Below are 14,460 nucleotides of genomic sequence, written 5' to 3'. Positions count from 1 at the left end.
GCATGCACAACTCTACTTCTATACTCATTTATCATTAAACATCCAAAAACATTCTCAAATCAACCTAAAAAATTTCAAAAACACTCGAAAAATTTCCCAAAATCCACATTTAAATCCCCAAACGATTGTAGATTTTTGTGGATAAAATTACGGGCATATTCGCAGCGAAAAACACAAGCGTACGTGCAACGTTTTTTCCTATTTTCCTTCAGTGTTCTTTTGACTTTCTAATCGTTCATTCACTCTTTATTTTTACCGAACGAGTTAAAGTGTTATTTAATTTTTTGATTCCGTTTGATTTATTTGGATGAAAAAATACATAAAGGATTAACAATCTAGTGATAAAACTCAAGTCACGCATAATTAGTGTCCATAAAGACATCATCAATTAAATTATTACAAAATTAAAGACTGCAACGCATCATTTCGTGTCATTTTTGTAAAGAAAGGAACTAAAAGTTTATTAAGATTTATGTGCTATACATCCACTCAGCATCGCAACACCTCCAGTGTAAACAAAGCTAATTGAATTAACATAAAAATTATTATTCATTAAGACATCCTCTAGATTAACCCATACACATAAATAAATACGAGCAGGTGAGCTATAAATATCATCTAATGTACATCACATCTCATTATCCACGAGAACACTCAGTCATCACCTACCGATGCTATGGATTGGGGTTAGGGAAATGTGAAGATTTTGAAATTTAGGTATTGTGACAACTAAAAATATGTAGATGAAGATTGGGTTATGTCCTTTAAATGGTGTGTAAATGGACGATATCTCAAAGCTAGTGTCGTAAGGAACTGATTTTGAGTGACTCAATTATAGTTTTTAAGAGAAATGCATTCAAAACTTTTTCAAAACGTAGAAGAATTGGTCAAAAATGTGTACTGCACTGTTTTTTTTGATCCTAACTTACTTCGACATTTTTAAGCATTCCTTGAAGTATTGTATCGAAGTAAACAAATGAATAACAAATACATGATACCAAATGGTTGTGAAATCCAGTCGCAGTGTTTCGCGACCATTGAGTCTTAACCAGAGTCTTTTTTCGAAATCACAACGATTTAGACCAGAGGCTGATATTTTCTAGCAAGGATCTAACTCTTTGTTTATAAGGGTTTGATGCAATCACGAGGTTGCGGTACATCTAGGCATTCACGACTACCTAACCCTGGTCCCGTTAAATTTGGAGCCGTTTCACTTGTTAAATCACAGAATACCGAACTATTTTCCAAAATGAACAATTGGATTCTCGGAATTACGATTGATGTAATCAGATCCATTACTTTCTCCACCCTGATCGTATCAGCTAAACGGCTCCGTTGCAAGAAATCCTAAAAGCTAAACTGTATCCCTAAACTTTTTCATAATTTTCCTCCACAAAAACCGCCCAAACAATCAAAAACCAATTACACAGTTTCACGATCCATTACTTAATTAATGAACCTTTAAATGCACATTCATATCCGGCGGTAAAATACCTCTCTGAAATTAAATCCCTCATTTAATTGTTTTCATTTTTAATCGCCCTAGATTTATCGCAAAACATATTAAATTGTCACTTAAAAACACAGATGTTGAGTTTTCATATCAACTGGCGGTTGCGAGAAAAATAAGATGTAACAAAAGAAGCGATGAGAATGAGGAAAAATAAAAGATTATGAATATTTCCTACATCATCGTGTTATAAAAATCTCTTTTTGGATTCTTCTTATTTATGAAAAATTAAAATTATCTTTTCGGAATATTTTTAAAAACAGAACTTCTTCTTTTATGTGAAAGTGAAAAGGAAAAAGTCGTAAATTTAGTTGATTCTGTTATGTTGGGTCATATTTCAGACGCATATTCATTATAGTTGAGGCAAATTATGATTGAAATTGAGTTATTCAAATTTAACGGCTTTTTGAAATTCAAATTTTACTAACTCAACAATTTTTGTTATTGATTCTGTAGTTTCACACCCTTTTAAAATTATAAAAATTGCTGAAAATCAATTGTTACTTAGAATAATATTAATTCTCAATAAATACCATCAAAGTATGCACTGGATAGTCAAAATGACTTAGAATCTTCACATCCAAACCTCCAATCCATGCTAAAAGACCAAAATAAACAAAATGAAAAACACGAGTACAAAAATAAATTCTTTGGATATAAATAAACTATATTATGTCTATTTGTACACATCTTTCGCTAAATGATCGTTAATTATTTTTAGGCATCAACTTCCATTAACATGATTGACATTCTTGACTCATTCAAGTCAAGTGAAGCGGCTGATTCAAGTAGATCTGAAGGAAATAAATTGTATTGTGAACGAAGCTTCTTCGATGCACTTGTCAAGTACAATGAGAGTCTATGTTATGCACCAGATGGAAGTGAAGCAATTGGACTGGCTTATGCAAATCGATCTGCTGTTTATTTTGAGATGAAAATGTATGAAAAATGTCTTAAAAACATAGAATTAGCAAAACTTAATGGATATCCTGAAAAGAACTTCCACATCCTTGATAAAAGAAGTCAAAAGTGTCATGAACAGGAAGCTGAACAGCAACAGGTGACGGAAAATCCTTTCGAATTCGTAAAATTATCATACAAAGCAAATCCACGCCTACCTTTCGTCGTTAATTGTCTTGAATTAAGACAGAGTGACATTTTCGGTCGCTATATTGTGACTACACAAGATTTAAATGTTGGCGATATTTTGGCAATTGAGGAACCGCATTTTAAAATCATTAAGAGTGACTCAAGATATGACAGTTGTCCGGAAATGAATAAATTTCAACGATGTTCAGTATGCTTGAAAGACAACTTGATGGACTTGATTCCGTGTCCATACTGCATTTCAAGTGAGTTTTGCTGAATTTTTTAAGTTTCAATTTTTATAGAAATTTTCAATCCACAGCAATGTTTTGTTCTGAGAAGTGCAGAGAATATGCCATGAAAAGCTACCACAACTATGAATGTGCAATCATTGAGATTATACTTAAGACTGGAATCATGCAGATGGCAATGAGAGTTTTCTTTCAGGCACTGAACATGTTCAATGGATCTGTTGAGGATCTTCAAGATTTCCTATCGCAATGCAGCAACTTAACATTCTCAGTCTATAACTTTGATTTTTCAACATCCAAAGAGGAAGTTGTGGCTAAAAACTTCCTATTGTCTGCTTACTGTCTGGCTAGAAATGACAAAATGCTAATAAATGAATCACCTGAGAAATTATTCAGGCTGCACCCTCAACTGCTGGAAATGTGGCTTGTACATTCAGATTTTATAAAGAAGTTCTTTTCGACAATACTAAAATTAGGTGATTCTAACTTCCACGGCATTTGTGGATGGTCAATCCAAAAATATATGAATCAAGAGCCACAAATGATTGGCGTAGGTTGCTATCCATTTATCTCATTGATCAATCATTCATGTGCGCCTAATGTACATCGAATGTACGCTGAGGGAAAGATGTTTATTATGGTCGAGCGGCCGATAAAGAAGGGTGAGCAGCTGTTTGATTGTTATAGGTAGGTGCAAGTATAGAGAATGCTTCTATTCAGAGTTGCAAATCAGGTGCTTGTGACAGACAAAAACTGTACAAATTCTTGATAATTTTTTTGACACAGTTTTGAGGTCAATGTCCTTAATTAGGGATCTATAGCCTACCCTAGCGGCACATCCGACTAGCATCAAGTCTTCTATTAATATTCCATTCCATTTTAGAACAACTTTCTTCACACAACCGAAAGCAGAACGTCAACTGATCCTCCACGAAGACTATTCATTTCAATGCAAATGCGAAGCATGTACCAAGAACTATCCACTGTTCCATTCCCTCAAATCAATGGATAAAAAGACACTAAAGTGGGCAAAGAAGTGTAAAAATGATGTCGCAAAGCTCGACTCAAATGAAGCAAAAAAGAAGTTTCAAGAATACTGTTCAGCTATTCAACTTTATCATGAACAAAATGGATTTCCGTTTGCTGAAATTGTTTTATTGCAGGAATGCTTGCAGCATTGTTTATCGATTGTTATTAAGCCAAAAGTTTTGTTTGCGTAGGAAAAGGTTGAAGATTATTAAAAATAGACTGATTGTTTTTATACTGCTGCGTAATTTTAGGACGTTAATTGGCCATACGTTATGGTTCAAAATTGTTTTAAGGTTAAGGATGTAATAGATTAAATGCAAGTTGAATAGATAGGAACGGCCTTTGGCAAATTGTAATATTGAAGAATGGACAAATTGTTACTAGCTGATGTTGTAGCCAAATTGAGTTCGGCATAGTTCGTTAGAACCGATTAAAACTTGTATGAAATGTTATACTTCACAAGTGTTAGCAGAAAAAATCACCTTCAATTTATGTTTGGCGAATTTAAGCCCGAACTCCATTTTTTGTCAATAAATATATGTCGAAAAAAGAGTTGCCAAACAGGCACCTGTGACAAGCCTGTGAAAAACCGTACAAATTCTTGTTAATTTGGTTTTTCGCACAAAACCATACAAATTATTAAGAAATTGTTGGATTTTGGTCTGTCAACTCTAGTTAAGCTCACCCATTACGGTGCCGTCAGGACAACCTCGCGTATAAACGTTATTAAGGCGGCATACCGTTGTCCTAGCGACCACTGTATGCTGTTCGAGAAGTCGACTTTGACTTCTATACTCGAAAGTGGGTTACTAGATTCCGTTTAATAACATTTATATTTTATTAAATTTGAATATAAGTTTACATAATACCTAATAAATAACTATAAATCACCAGACAATAATAACATGAAATAATTCTTTCGTCCAAATACATAACCAACGATATAATAAAATTAATAAGGAATAGAATTTTGATAGTACTGAATCAAGTCATATGTTCTTGTTCTAAAGTTTTGATAAGAATTTTTAATAATTCCATACATGTGTGCTGCCGCATCCTTGCTATTTTTGTTAGATACAAATCGTTGCTTTAGCAATGCAATAGTCTGTCCACGAAAACATGGAAGTCCAGTATCAAGCATAAGACTAACCAGTGATACTATAGCATCTTGATATGGACGAATTGCCAGAAAAGCTTGAACACACAATTCACAAAACCATTTAAATGGTGCTGCTTCCATTTTACCGCCCATGATCATAATCATCTCGTCTGTTAGCTTCATATCAGGTTCAAAACCAATATTACCGCCAGGGCTGCTCTCAAACATAAAGCCAAAATCTGTATATAATGGATAAGAATCATTAATAAAAAAGAAGTCCAATAAAATGTCAGTTCCTTACCAATATGTATGATGTGACCTTCTGTATCAATCATAATATTACCATTATGTCGATCCTTAATTTGCAACAAATATCCAATAACAGAATATGCAGCCATTGATTTAACAAAATTACTTCTTGCCGTCTGGAATTCCTTGTTGGTTTCGTCCCCATAATTATGTAAAAAGTATTCATACAATCCAGTATCTGTCTGCCGTCCAAGTTGATCTCTCGACTTAGCATTCGGTACACATTCAATAACTCCACAACCAGGAGATGTAGCAACAACACGATATGGAAATAAGAACAAATCAAGTCCAACTTGACGGAATACATTCTTAAAAATGGATATAACTTGAAGTGCCAGCATGTCCTGTCGTACATCATCTCCAACTTTAAAAATAGCTGCTTGCCATCCTTCAACATGCAATGACAATGACTGTTTTGTTGGAGATGTTGTTGTACTTCCACCTGATACTTCCATTGCCAATTGTTCAAGTTCAGTGATTCCACATCGTCTAACTTTAAATCTAGCTAGGTATGGTGCCTTTGCAGCACTTTGCATTGGAGTTCCACTATTGTAATCAATGTCAAGGACCATTGCTTCAGGATTTGATGGAAGATAACAGCCACTCTGAACATCAATCTTACGAAGTGCATCTAGGCATGCCTTCTTACGTGGCTGTCCTTTTGCAAAGCCACGAATTTCACCAGACACGGCAGTAATCTTACCGAAAAAGTCAAATTCACGTTCATAAAATCTCTTAGCTGGACCTGACAATTGAGATATTATTGAAGTCACAAGCGAATCAAGAACATCAAACAGAACTGGATCCTTTTGGTGCATGTCTTCATCCATATACATATTAGTTCTCATATTCCAAATCAATTGATGAGCGACAATTTGAGATTTTTTGGCAATTTGCTTAATAAATTCCGTGACATATCCCATAGTGTCATGACGAAGAGCCTGTACAAGCTGAGGAATGTATGGAAGTACAGCTTCAGCTGGATATGAATGCAATGTCTTAACAGCATATTGAGCTGTTAGTGGATGAGTTGGATATTGCCGTGAAAAATATGAAAGTGCCTGAATTGGACCGACTTTTGCCCATGTCAGCATGTAATTTAATTGTGATGAGTCAGCAAGTAAAGTCTTTGTAGTCACAAGATATTTTAATGCATCAGGTATATGCATTGCAGCCATAGGATCAGCCAAGACTAATTTCGAGACTTCGTCGTCAATGACTTCAACATTGTTGATTCTTTGTGATAGATATACAGCAAGTGATGGATTATATACCCAAGCAAGCTGAACATTGTCCTTCCATAGATTAATCTTTATTGGCCGTGCCCGCCAAGTCGCTAATGCTTCTTCAGTTTTTGGATTAACTTGCATTTCTGGATTAGCCAGTGGATTATACCAAGTCACAAGAAAATCAATCTCAACTGCCAATAGTTCCAAAATCAGATTCCGTTTCTTCATATAATCTTTATCATATGAATCCTTCTGTCCAACACCACGTTTAGGTCTCGTTGTCTTCCTCGACAATGTTGACGTCGAGTGTGGAATTGTATTGTACCATCCAGCAGCTCCACTTGTTGATCTCGTTACATCATTTCCAGCCATTGATACTGAATCACCATAAGACTTTCCAACCGTCAAATTTGTTGTTGTAGTTCCATTTAATTCATAGTCACTTAATTCTGATGTCATCAAATGCTTCTTTTCTGATCTCATCGTCTGCCAAAAAGTCATTAAAATGGTTATGTCATCAAAGAGAATTTCACGTGATTGTGATGGACATTGTGGTGCTGCACAGAAGTAATCTAATGCATAAAAGTAAATCCGTTCACGTAAAATGTTCCTTGATAGACTTTTTGGGATTGTATTGCCTTGCAATAAGCTCAATCCGCATTGAAGAAGCTTAAAACGACATCCAACAGTTGAGATGTTCCTGGTTTGCTTCGAGTGCTTATCAATAGGTAGACATCGATGGACGAGCATGCATAGCATCTCAACCTTATCACGATTGCAGTACTTAGCTGTATCCACCATTTCCGATATTAAGTCAAGCCATATCATGTGTGGTCTAACATTTATTGGCTGTGGAACTAATTTACATCCATCGTATGCAGCTAGTGGACTTGTGACTTCATATTCCTCTGAGAATAATCCAATTTTCTTATCAAATGTAATTTGCCATGCTGATACCATTTCACGAATGAAACTTAGTTCCAAATCTTCACGTGCTGTCAATATCCACTGCCAGCATTCAACAGCTGTTTCGACAGTTCTTTCTGTGAATATTTCAACATGTGATGATGAAATAGCATGAAGGAGTTTCCCAACATTCTGATCATAAGTTGAGTATGATATCAAATAAGCAGTTCCTCTCCACAACGCGCCTTTATACTTTGTCTCATTCTTCTCTCTTGTCGCATCCCAAATTGACTGTGTCAACCGCTCACAAAGTCCCTTCTTGCTCTCATCATCCAATACTGATATTAAGCCTGCAATTTCACCGGTGCATTTACTTCTGAGACACAAAACAGATACAAATTTTGATGTACCGCGACTTCCACTGTTCGTGCTCTTATACTTGACACTTGATACACAATCAGTCAACCATGATCGTATGACAGAATCAAATGCTAATGCCTCCTCACGATTACTAAAATTTGAAAATATATGACTTTGACTTTGATACTGCTGTAAGTGACTACGTGTATAATTTGGTGCCCATTTCATAGCTTCATTGAATATTCCCTGACAACGATCACTAAAGTCCTTAAAACGATTTTCACGTGCCGGCATATTGTCCATAAATTGTAATGTATATGATGTCATTGGAACTTGAACAATTGGAATTGGTAGATTTGGATCAAGACTCAATGAGTATGCAAGTAATTGAAGGATGTCCAACATACTCCAAAGTAAGCTTCGACTCCACAATAAATGTGGGAATTTATCGACCAATTGTGATAAATATTGATCAGCAACAAGCTGTATTTGCTTATGGATGTGATTGAAATAGACGAGTAGCATCCTAGCTTGCGATTCCAATACTTTTTCACGTTTTAAGTCATGATCGACTAGTACGGTACGGAATTTTTCAAATACTTGATCACCAATACATTTTACGCATTGCCACATGCCGCATTTATCCTTTTGAAGGACGGGATCACATAGATACGACAGAATTGGATCTAAACTTGGTTCCGCTGCATTTTCAACACGTAAAGTCTCTAGCCAATATACACTTAATAAGTAAGTACATTGAGCAAACGATAGCTTATGGATGAAAGCAGTTACTTCCGTTGGTGGATGATCCAGCAACAAAATAATTTGACTTCGTAGCTCATTTAAGCTTACAGAATCTGATCGAATAGCTGACGAGTAATTCAGTTCTCGCATTTCTGACTTGTGTGGAGTTTGGGAGATTAAAAGTGGTGACTTAGCTGCAATTTCCTGTACGCCTTGAATCCAGTCACTTGGCCATAATCGTGCATTTGTGAATCCCATAACGACACAGTACATCCAAAAGTCTTTAAATAGCTTATGAAGTCGCGTTTTTGGTGATCTAATTGGAGGAAGTCGTCGAACTGTAGTTGCAATAACTGGAATCAACATTCCTAAATTTCCAGCACTACTTGATGCCTTTTGTGCACCTTGAGAATTATCATAGCTTCTTTCACCTTCAAGACCAATTTGAACAAAAATTTCCATTAATTTAATTAGCAGTTCCAATGTTTCAGCTTCTCCTTGAATATTTGCAGCAATATTTCCTAATGCATTAATTACAGCATCTGAAACATGCTGATATTGTCTCCTTTTATCAGGATCTGAACTATAAGCTAATGATGCTGACTGTACAATCACTCTCGAAAACATTTTCATAATTTCATCAAAAATGTCAGCTTCACAGTTGCTGATTATCATGCATCCAAGTTGATCAACAATTAAGACATTCTGTTCATTAGCAACTTTACAGAATCGCTGAATGAAAAACTGCAAAATATTTTGTGTCGTTTTTGGTGTGTCCTTTAATGCAACAGCTACATGTCCCAACATTACGATGATATTCAGTGACACAAGGTTCGACTCATTCTCATTCTTTTCAGCTATGAACAGACGATTCGAGACATTTGCAATTAATGCAGGAACACAATATTGATCTGATGGATGTGCTGCCCGTAGAGCAATGCTTAAATTTTCAATAGCTGCTTCTCTTAATGCTTCAAATGCTGAGACGGGTGATTTTGTTAATCCTGGCCTATGCTGAATGTCTGATATTTGATGTTCTGGACTTTGTACTGGAAGTAGATTTAAATTTAAGTACGTGATTTTCAAGTAGTAATCATTGACTTACCGACGATCCTGTACGGAGTAATTTCCTTATCTTTCTTCTGTGCAATCACTGCTTGACTATGTAGCTTTGCTAAAATCGGACTAGGATCGACCAAAAAGTCACGTAAATATGAAATTGAAGTTCCAGCAATTCCGGGAAATTTCTTAGCTAATTTTCCTAATCCTTCCAGGCACACCATCAATAACGGCATATGATCAAGCATTATTTTATGTCCAATATTTGTATCCAGCTTTTGATGTAGTCGCATGCACAATTTGTCAGCCTCTATTATTATAAAAATACAAAGATCATATTAGTTTAAAGTTCAGGTAAGGTCAATAACAAGCGGAACACACGTCGATATTAAATTGACGTTCATGGATCAAAAAAAGACACTCAAAACAGCAAAAGTATGTCATTTGCTTAAAAGGTAAGGGCAGGGGACAAAATCAACTCGATCACTCAAGATCTACCTAAATGGAGGAGCTTATAAAGATCTTGATGAAATGAAATAATGTCAAATATATCACCGACTGTAATAAATTCATAATTGATTATAAATTAAGTTTTCAACCTGAGCGGCACGCTTAGGCAAATCTCATTTCTGGTACCTATGCTGTGCTACTCGGGTCATCAATATCCTTTAGTTCTTACCAGTTTCATCACGAATAGCCCAAACCAAAAGATCAACACATGCTGCATTAGCCATAACATTTATCTTGTATTTATTGACGACATTGAATTCACTTTCATTCCTCTTATGATCCTCATGCTGCTTATTATTTATTTCAGTTTGACCGTTAAGGAACAATTGCTTGACAAACTCTTGGATATCCTTTGTGAACGGAGTCGACAGTTCGGTTTGATTTTGGAGTAGTTCTCTTAATAATGTCACAATCACGAGATTAATAGTTTCTGAGAAGCTTTTATATCCATAAGTGTTATTTTGAAGCAGTCCAAAAAAGTCTTCAGCTCTTTCGTCCAAATACTCCAAAATTTCCTTAGCTAATAATTTCTTCGAGAATGCAAAAATCTGCTGTAAATGACTTATTGGAAATTGAATTTTTTCACGCTTAAGTTGCGTCTCTAAATCACTGTCTTGTTCAAATGACCTCATGTTGGGAAATTGATTGAAGCTTGATCCGAATTTAGTAAAGAAATATCTCGTTGGATCGTATGGAACTGAATAGTAACTAAATAACTTCTTGTTGGTCACTGGTTCACTTTTTCTTGGTGACGCTGATGGCGTTGAGCCTTTCTTTGCTTCCATTGCCTCAATATTTAAAGATCCGGACATTGATCGTGGAATAATTGGTCGAAAATTCGGTGAAAATTTCTGTCTGTCATTTAGCATTAGCTGATCTGGATTTGTAGCTTTGACAATTGGTTTCTCTGGTGGTGGATACATTCTACTAATCAGTGGATCATTGATTGTATATCGTCCGATTGCTCTCGACAGACCTAATAATATTGGAACTGTATCTTTACACAATACTGTTGATGATGAATTCTGCTTGGATATAATGATATTGGTCAGTGTTGCAAAAGCCTCAACTTGTGTCTGAATTATCTCTTCACGACGATCTGGACAGCATACACTTATGTCTGACAATAATGTATTCAGGCAGAACGAGAACTTTTCAGTTGACGGAAGTTCTAAAAATAAATTAATTATCATCACTGGAAGTTAAGAATTGCTGTCATTAAGACTTACTGTCTATTTTCTTCTCCATCAGCTTCTGATCTTCCTCTTTATGGATTGACTTTGGAAGTCCTTTAAGCAGTCGTATCAAGTAAGGAACAATTAAATGTTCATACTGATATTCACTTTCCAAAAAGTATAATCCAAGTGCAACAACAGCTTCATGTGCTCTTGAATCGATGCAAAAGATGCCTGCTGAGCTTTCTTGTGGACAGTGCTTGAATAATTGTTGGAGCTGGATGTTTTAGAGAAAATTTTTTCAAGGCCGATTATTGATTATTTTCTGACTCATAATTTTTAATGTATGTCATATTTACCTTATCTTCTGGTGTTGGATTCAGCTTGGCTAAAGTCCTTGCCAGACATTGTATCGTTTTTTGATAAAATGTATCACCTCTGAGCTCCATTTCTAATTAATTTTATTAAATTTTATGGAGCTCAAAAATTTTTGTTGTTTTTTTTCACTTTCTGATTTTTTCTAAGTTGGCTACCCCTTAAATTTGAATGAAAACAAATGCGAAGGGACGAAAATGTGCAAGAAATTCTTCATTTTCGTAACGAACTTTTCGTTTTTAAATTTTAATTTAATTGAATCTTAACGGGTGAAAATAAATGAAAAGGATAATTTTGTTGAAAAGTGTTAAAAGTCTTAATTACAGTGGAATTAACAAATGATTAAGTAATTTGAGTTGATTGCTTTAAAGATTATTAATTGATCGTGATGGAATCATCAGTGAAAATAGGTAAAGTGTTGTTTTAACTAGAATTTTTACTATTTACCAATTATTTCGAGATTTATAACTGTAAGAATGATTTATTAATTGATAGAACTAAGCTCAAGCAAGAAAAGCTAGAACTCTAAGATGTTTGGTAGAAAAGCTTTCATCGTAAACCAAACAAATGTTGTATTAAACTCTCTTATCGAATACAAGTTTACAATGCGCAAGAAACAATATGTTGTAGACGAACGGCACATGCCGAAATTACCTATATGATGGCAAAGTATTGGAAAGAAGGAATCTGGAATCTTGAGGGAAAATAATGTGAATATTCAAAACAATGTTTTAAGATTACATCCACTTCAAAATTATGGACATCCAAAAAGAATTCTTCGTTTTATTTTTATAAAAAATTAACAAAAAATGGTATCAAATTGTTTTTATCAAAAAAATGCACACGCGTTCAATCAAAACAGAAGAACACTCTAGACATCAGCACCAGTTGCTCTGATTGTCATGTCAGAGACATTAACGCCATATGGTAAGGCTAAAAGGTATGCGACAGTTTCTTCGAGATCTTCTGGCACTAAAGTTGGATTAACATAAAGTGTCTTCTCGTCATCGAGTGAAAGTCTGGCAATTTTGAAGATGTTTGTGTTTTTGACGACGCCAAGATTTAAGTTTGTTACACGAACCTTACGATTCTTTAAGCGATTCAATTCATATCGCATAACCTGCAAAGAAAGAAGAGAAAAAACAATGCATTATTTTTGCGATAATTACGTGGACGTAGAAGAAAAAGCACTCACGTTGCTTGTTGTTGAAATTGCACTGCATGCGCCTGAATAAACTCCAAGTTCAATATTGGACATTGGTGTGAGAAGATTTGAAAAGTTGGAATTGATGTTGATGATATATCCATAAGAATCTCTTGTTTCCATTGACTTGAAAGCTAAACGAGCTGTACGTACAGCACCAACAAAATCGACATCGATGTTGTATGCCAATTCTGAGACGGGCTTCTCATAATCCAAAACTCCGATGTTTCTGTATGTTCTGGCTGTATTGACAAGAACATCAACGCCGCCGAGAGTCTCCACATACTCAAAAGCTTCAGTAACGCAATCATCTTTTGTCACGTCACATTTTTTTGAGTATATTTTTGCGTCTTTTAATTCTTCCTTCAATTTATCGATTGCATCAATTTCAATATCTAAGCCGACAACCTTTAATCCTGCCAAAGCAAGCTTCTTCGTTACTGCATATCCAATACCGGAATTTGCACCTGTGACAACAGCGACTTTGTTACTCCACTTATCCATTTTTCTAATAGGCTTGTTCAACTTTGCTTAACTTGGGAAAATTTGAAGGAAGAAATAAATTTTGCTTCGCACTCAATGAAGTCTCTCGCACAACTAAAATTGGAAGTAAAATTCAATACTTGACTGTTCTATACAGTTCCAGATGTATATAGCACTACAACATAAACAACACACAAAGTTGGTAGAAGGGAAAAAAGAAGTTGCGTTTTAAAAATATTATTTTTATTTTTGTTTGCCGGCTTAACAACTGCACTGCAGTTGTATTAGTATCCTTTCCATACCCACAACACATGCAGCCATAAAAATTTCAGATGAATCTCTATTGATGCTCACAAATCTCTACCTGAGATCATTGAAAACATTGCAGGATGAATTAAAATGTGTTGATGAGCTTAGGTCAGTTACTTTGCGAAATTTCACGAGAGACTTTGACTCGCAAAATGTGATTTTTTTTTATCAGCACACACATACTATCGAAATCCTTTCACTTTCCACATCATCAACATAAAATTTCAAATAATACATCATGTACGATGCATATCTCATTGGTTATTTCCTTTCCAGTTATTGCACATAATGATGTTTTGTTGGAAATGCAATGAATATTGATCATGCAGTCTGTATGCTGCAATTTAGTTTCACGTTCTAGTCTACACATTTGTATGATATTCGGGTAACTGTTATTGTAATTCAGAAAGAATAAGAAGCTGACGTGGAAATGTCGGGGAGGATTTGAATGAATGTTTTGTAGCGTATGGATGTTGATTGGATGAAAAAAGAAAGCCTTTTATTATTGAATAACCAGATTAAGGTGTTGTTTACATCCAGTTTCAAGTATAGTGGAAGAAAGTTGATTGAAAAGTATAACTTTGATGGCTGAGTGGATTCAAACCTGATCAAGCTAATATTGCATCTATAAATCAGCAGACAATGAGCCTTAACTACACATCCGTGTCCATACCATCATAATTTGTTAGAACACAACACAGCAAACTTTAGAATCTACATACTCAAATTTTTACTCAAAAACCTGACCGGCATAACTACGTTTTGCAAAAATATGAGTATTTTATAGAATCTAGTAATCATTAATATACCAAAGTACCATAC

The 14,460-nt window shown here is 35.1% G+C and overlaps 3 protein-coding genes across 4 annotated transcripts; 1 reads left to right on the top strand and 2 right to left on the bottom strand.

Annotated features, from left to right (window-relative positions):
• Positions 1–238: 238 nt before the first annotated feature.
• Positions 239–5,269, top strand: LOC139085893 (SET and MYND domain-containing protein 4-like). Its single transcript, XM_070634078.1, has 4 exons — positions 239–600; positions 2,232–2,862; positions 2,919–3,534; positions 3,731–5,269. Exons 2-4 carry the CDS (start codon positions 2,250–2,252, stop codon positions 4,065–4,067), a joined length of 1,566 nt encoding a protein of 521 aa, XP_070490179.1. The 5' UTR covers positions 239–600; positions 2,232–2,249; the 3' UTR covers positions 4,068–5,269.
• On the bottom strand, positions 4,691–11,790 carry Pi4KIIIalpha (phosphatidylinositol 4-kinase III alpha). 2 transcript variants are annotated; one of them, XM_070634075.1, is made up of 7 exons: positions 11,627–11,790; positions 11,322–11,544; positions 10,262–11,263; positions 10,081–10,140; positions 9,629–9,892; positions 5,277–9,572; positions 4,691–5,214 (listed from the first exon to the last, which is right to left on the bottom strand). In XM_070634075.1, the coding sequence occupies exons 1-7, from the start codon at positions 11,714–11,716 to the stop codon at positions 4,829–4,831; spliced, it is 6,321 nt and encodes a 2,106-aa protein (XP_070490176.1). In that variant the 5' UTR covers positions 11,717–11,790; the 3' UTR covers positions 4,691–4,828. The 2 variants fall into 2 exon arrangements, with proteins under 2 accessions (XP_070490176.1, XP_070490177.1); XM_070634076.1 differs by lacking the exon at positions 10,081–10,140.
• A 581-nt stretch (positions 11,791–12,371) lies between these two features.
• Positions 12,372–13,461, bottom strand: LOC139086119 (farnesol dehydrogenase-like). The gene is made up of 2 exons (XM_070634443.1): positions 12,838–13,461; positions 12,372–12,762 (listed from the first exon to the last, which is right to left on the bottom strand). The coding sequence occupies exons 1-2, from the start codon at positions 13,348–13,350 to the stop codon at positions 12,514–12,516; spliced, it is 762 nt and encodes a 253-aa protein (XP_070490544.1). The 5' UTR covers positions 13,351–13,461; the 3' UTR covers positions 12,372–12,513.
• Positions 13,462–14,460: the final 999 nt, after the last annotated feature.

The sequence above is a fragment of the Chironomus tepperi genome, unplaced genomic scaffold (assembly GCF_022539635.2).
Source record: "Chironomus tepperi strain 1889 unplaced genomic scaffold, CSIRO-AGI_Ctep_v1 contig_85, whole genome shotgun sequence".
NCBI lineage: Eukaryota > Metazoa > Arthropoda > Insecta > Diptera > Chironomidae > Chironomus > Chironomus tepperi.
Note: the sequence above shows the minus strand (reverse complement) of the source record. Positions and strands in the feature narration are given on the sequence as shown.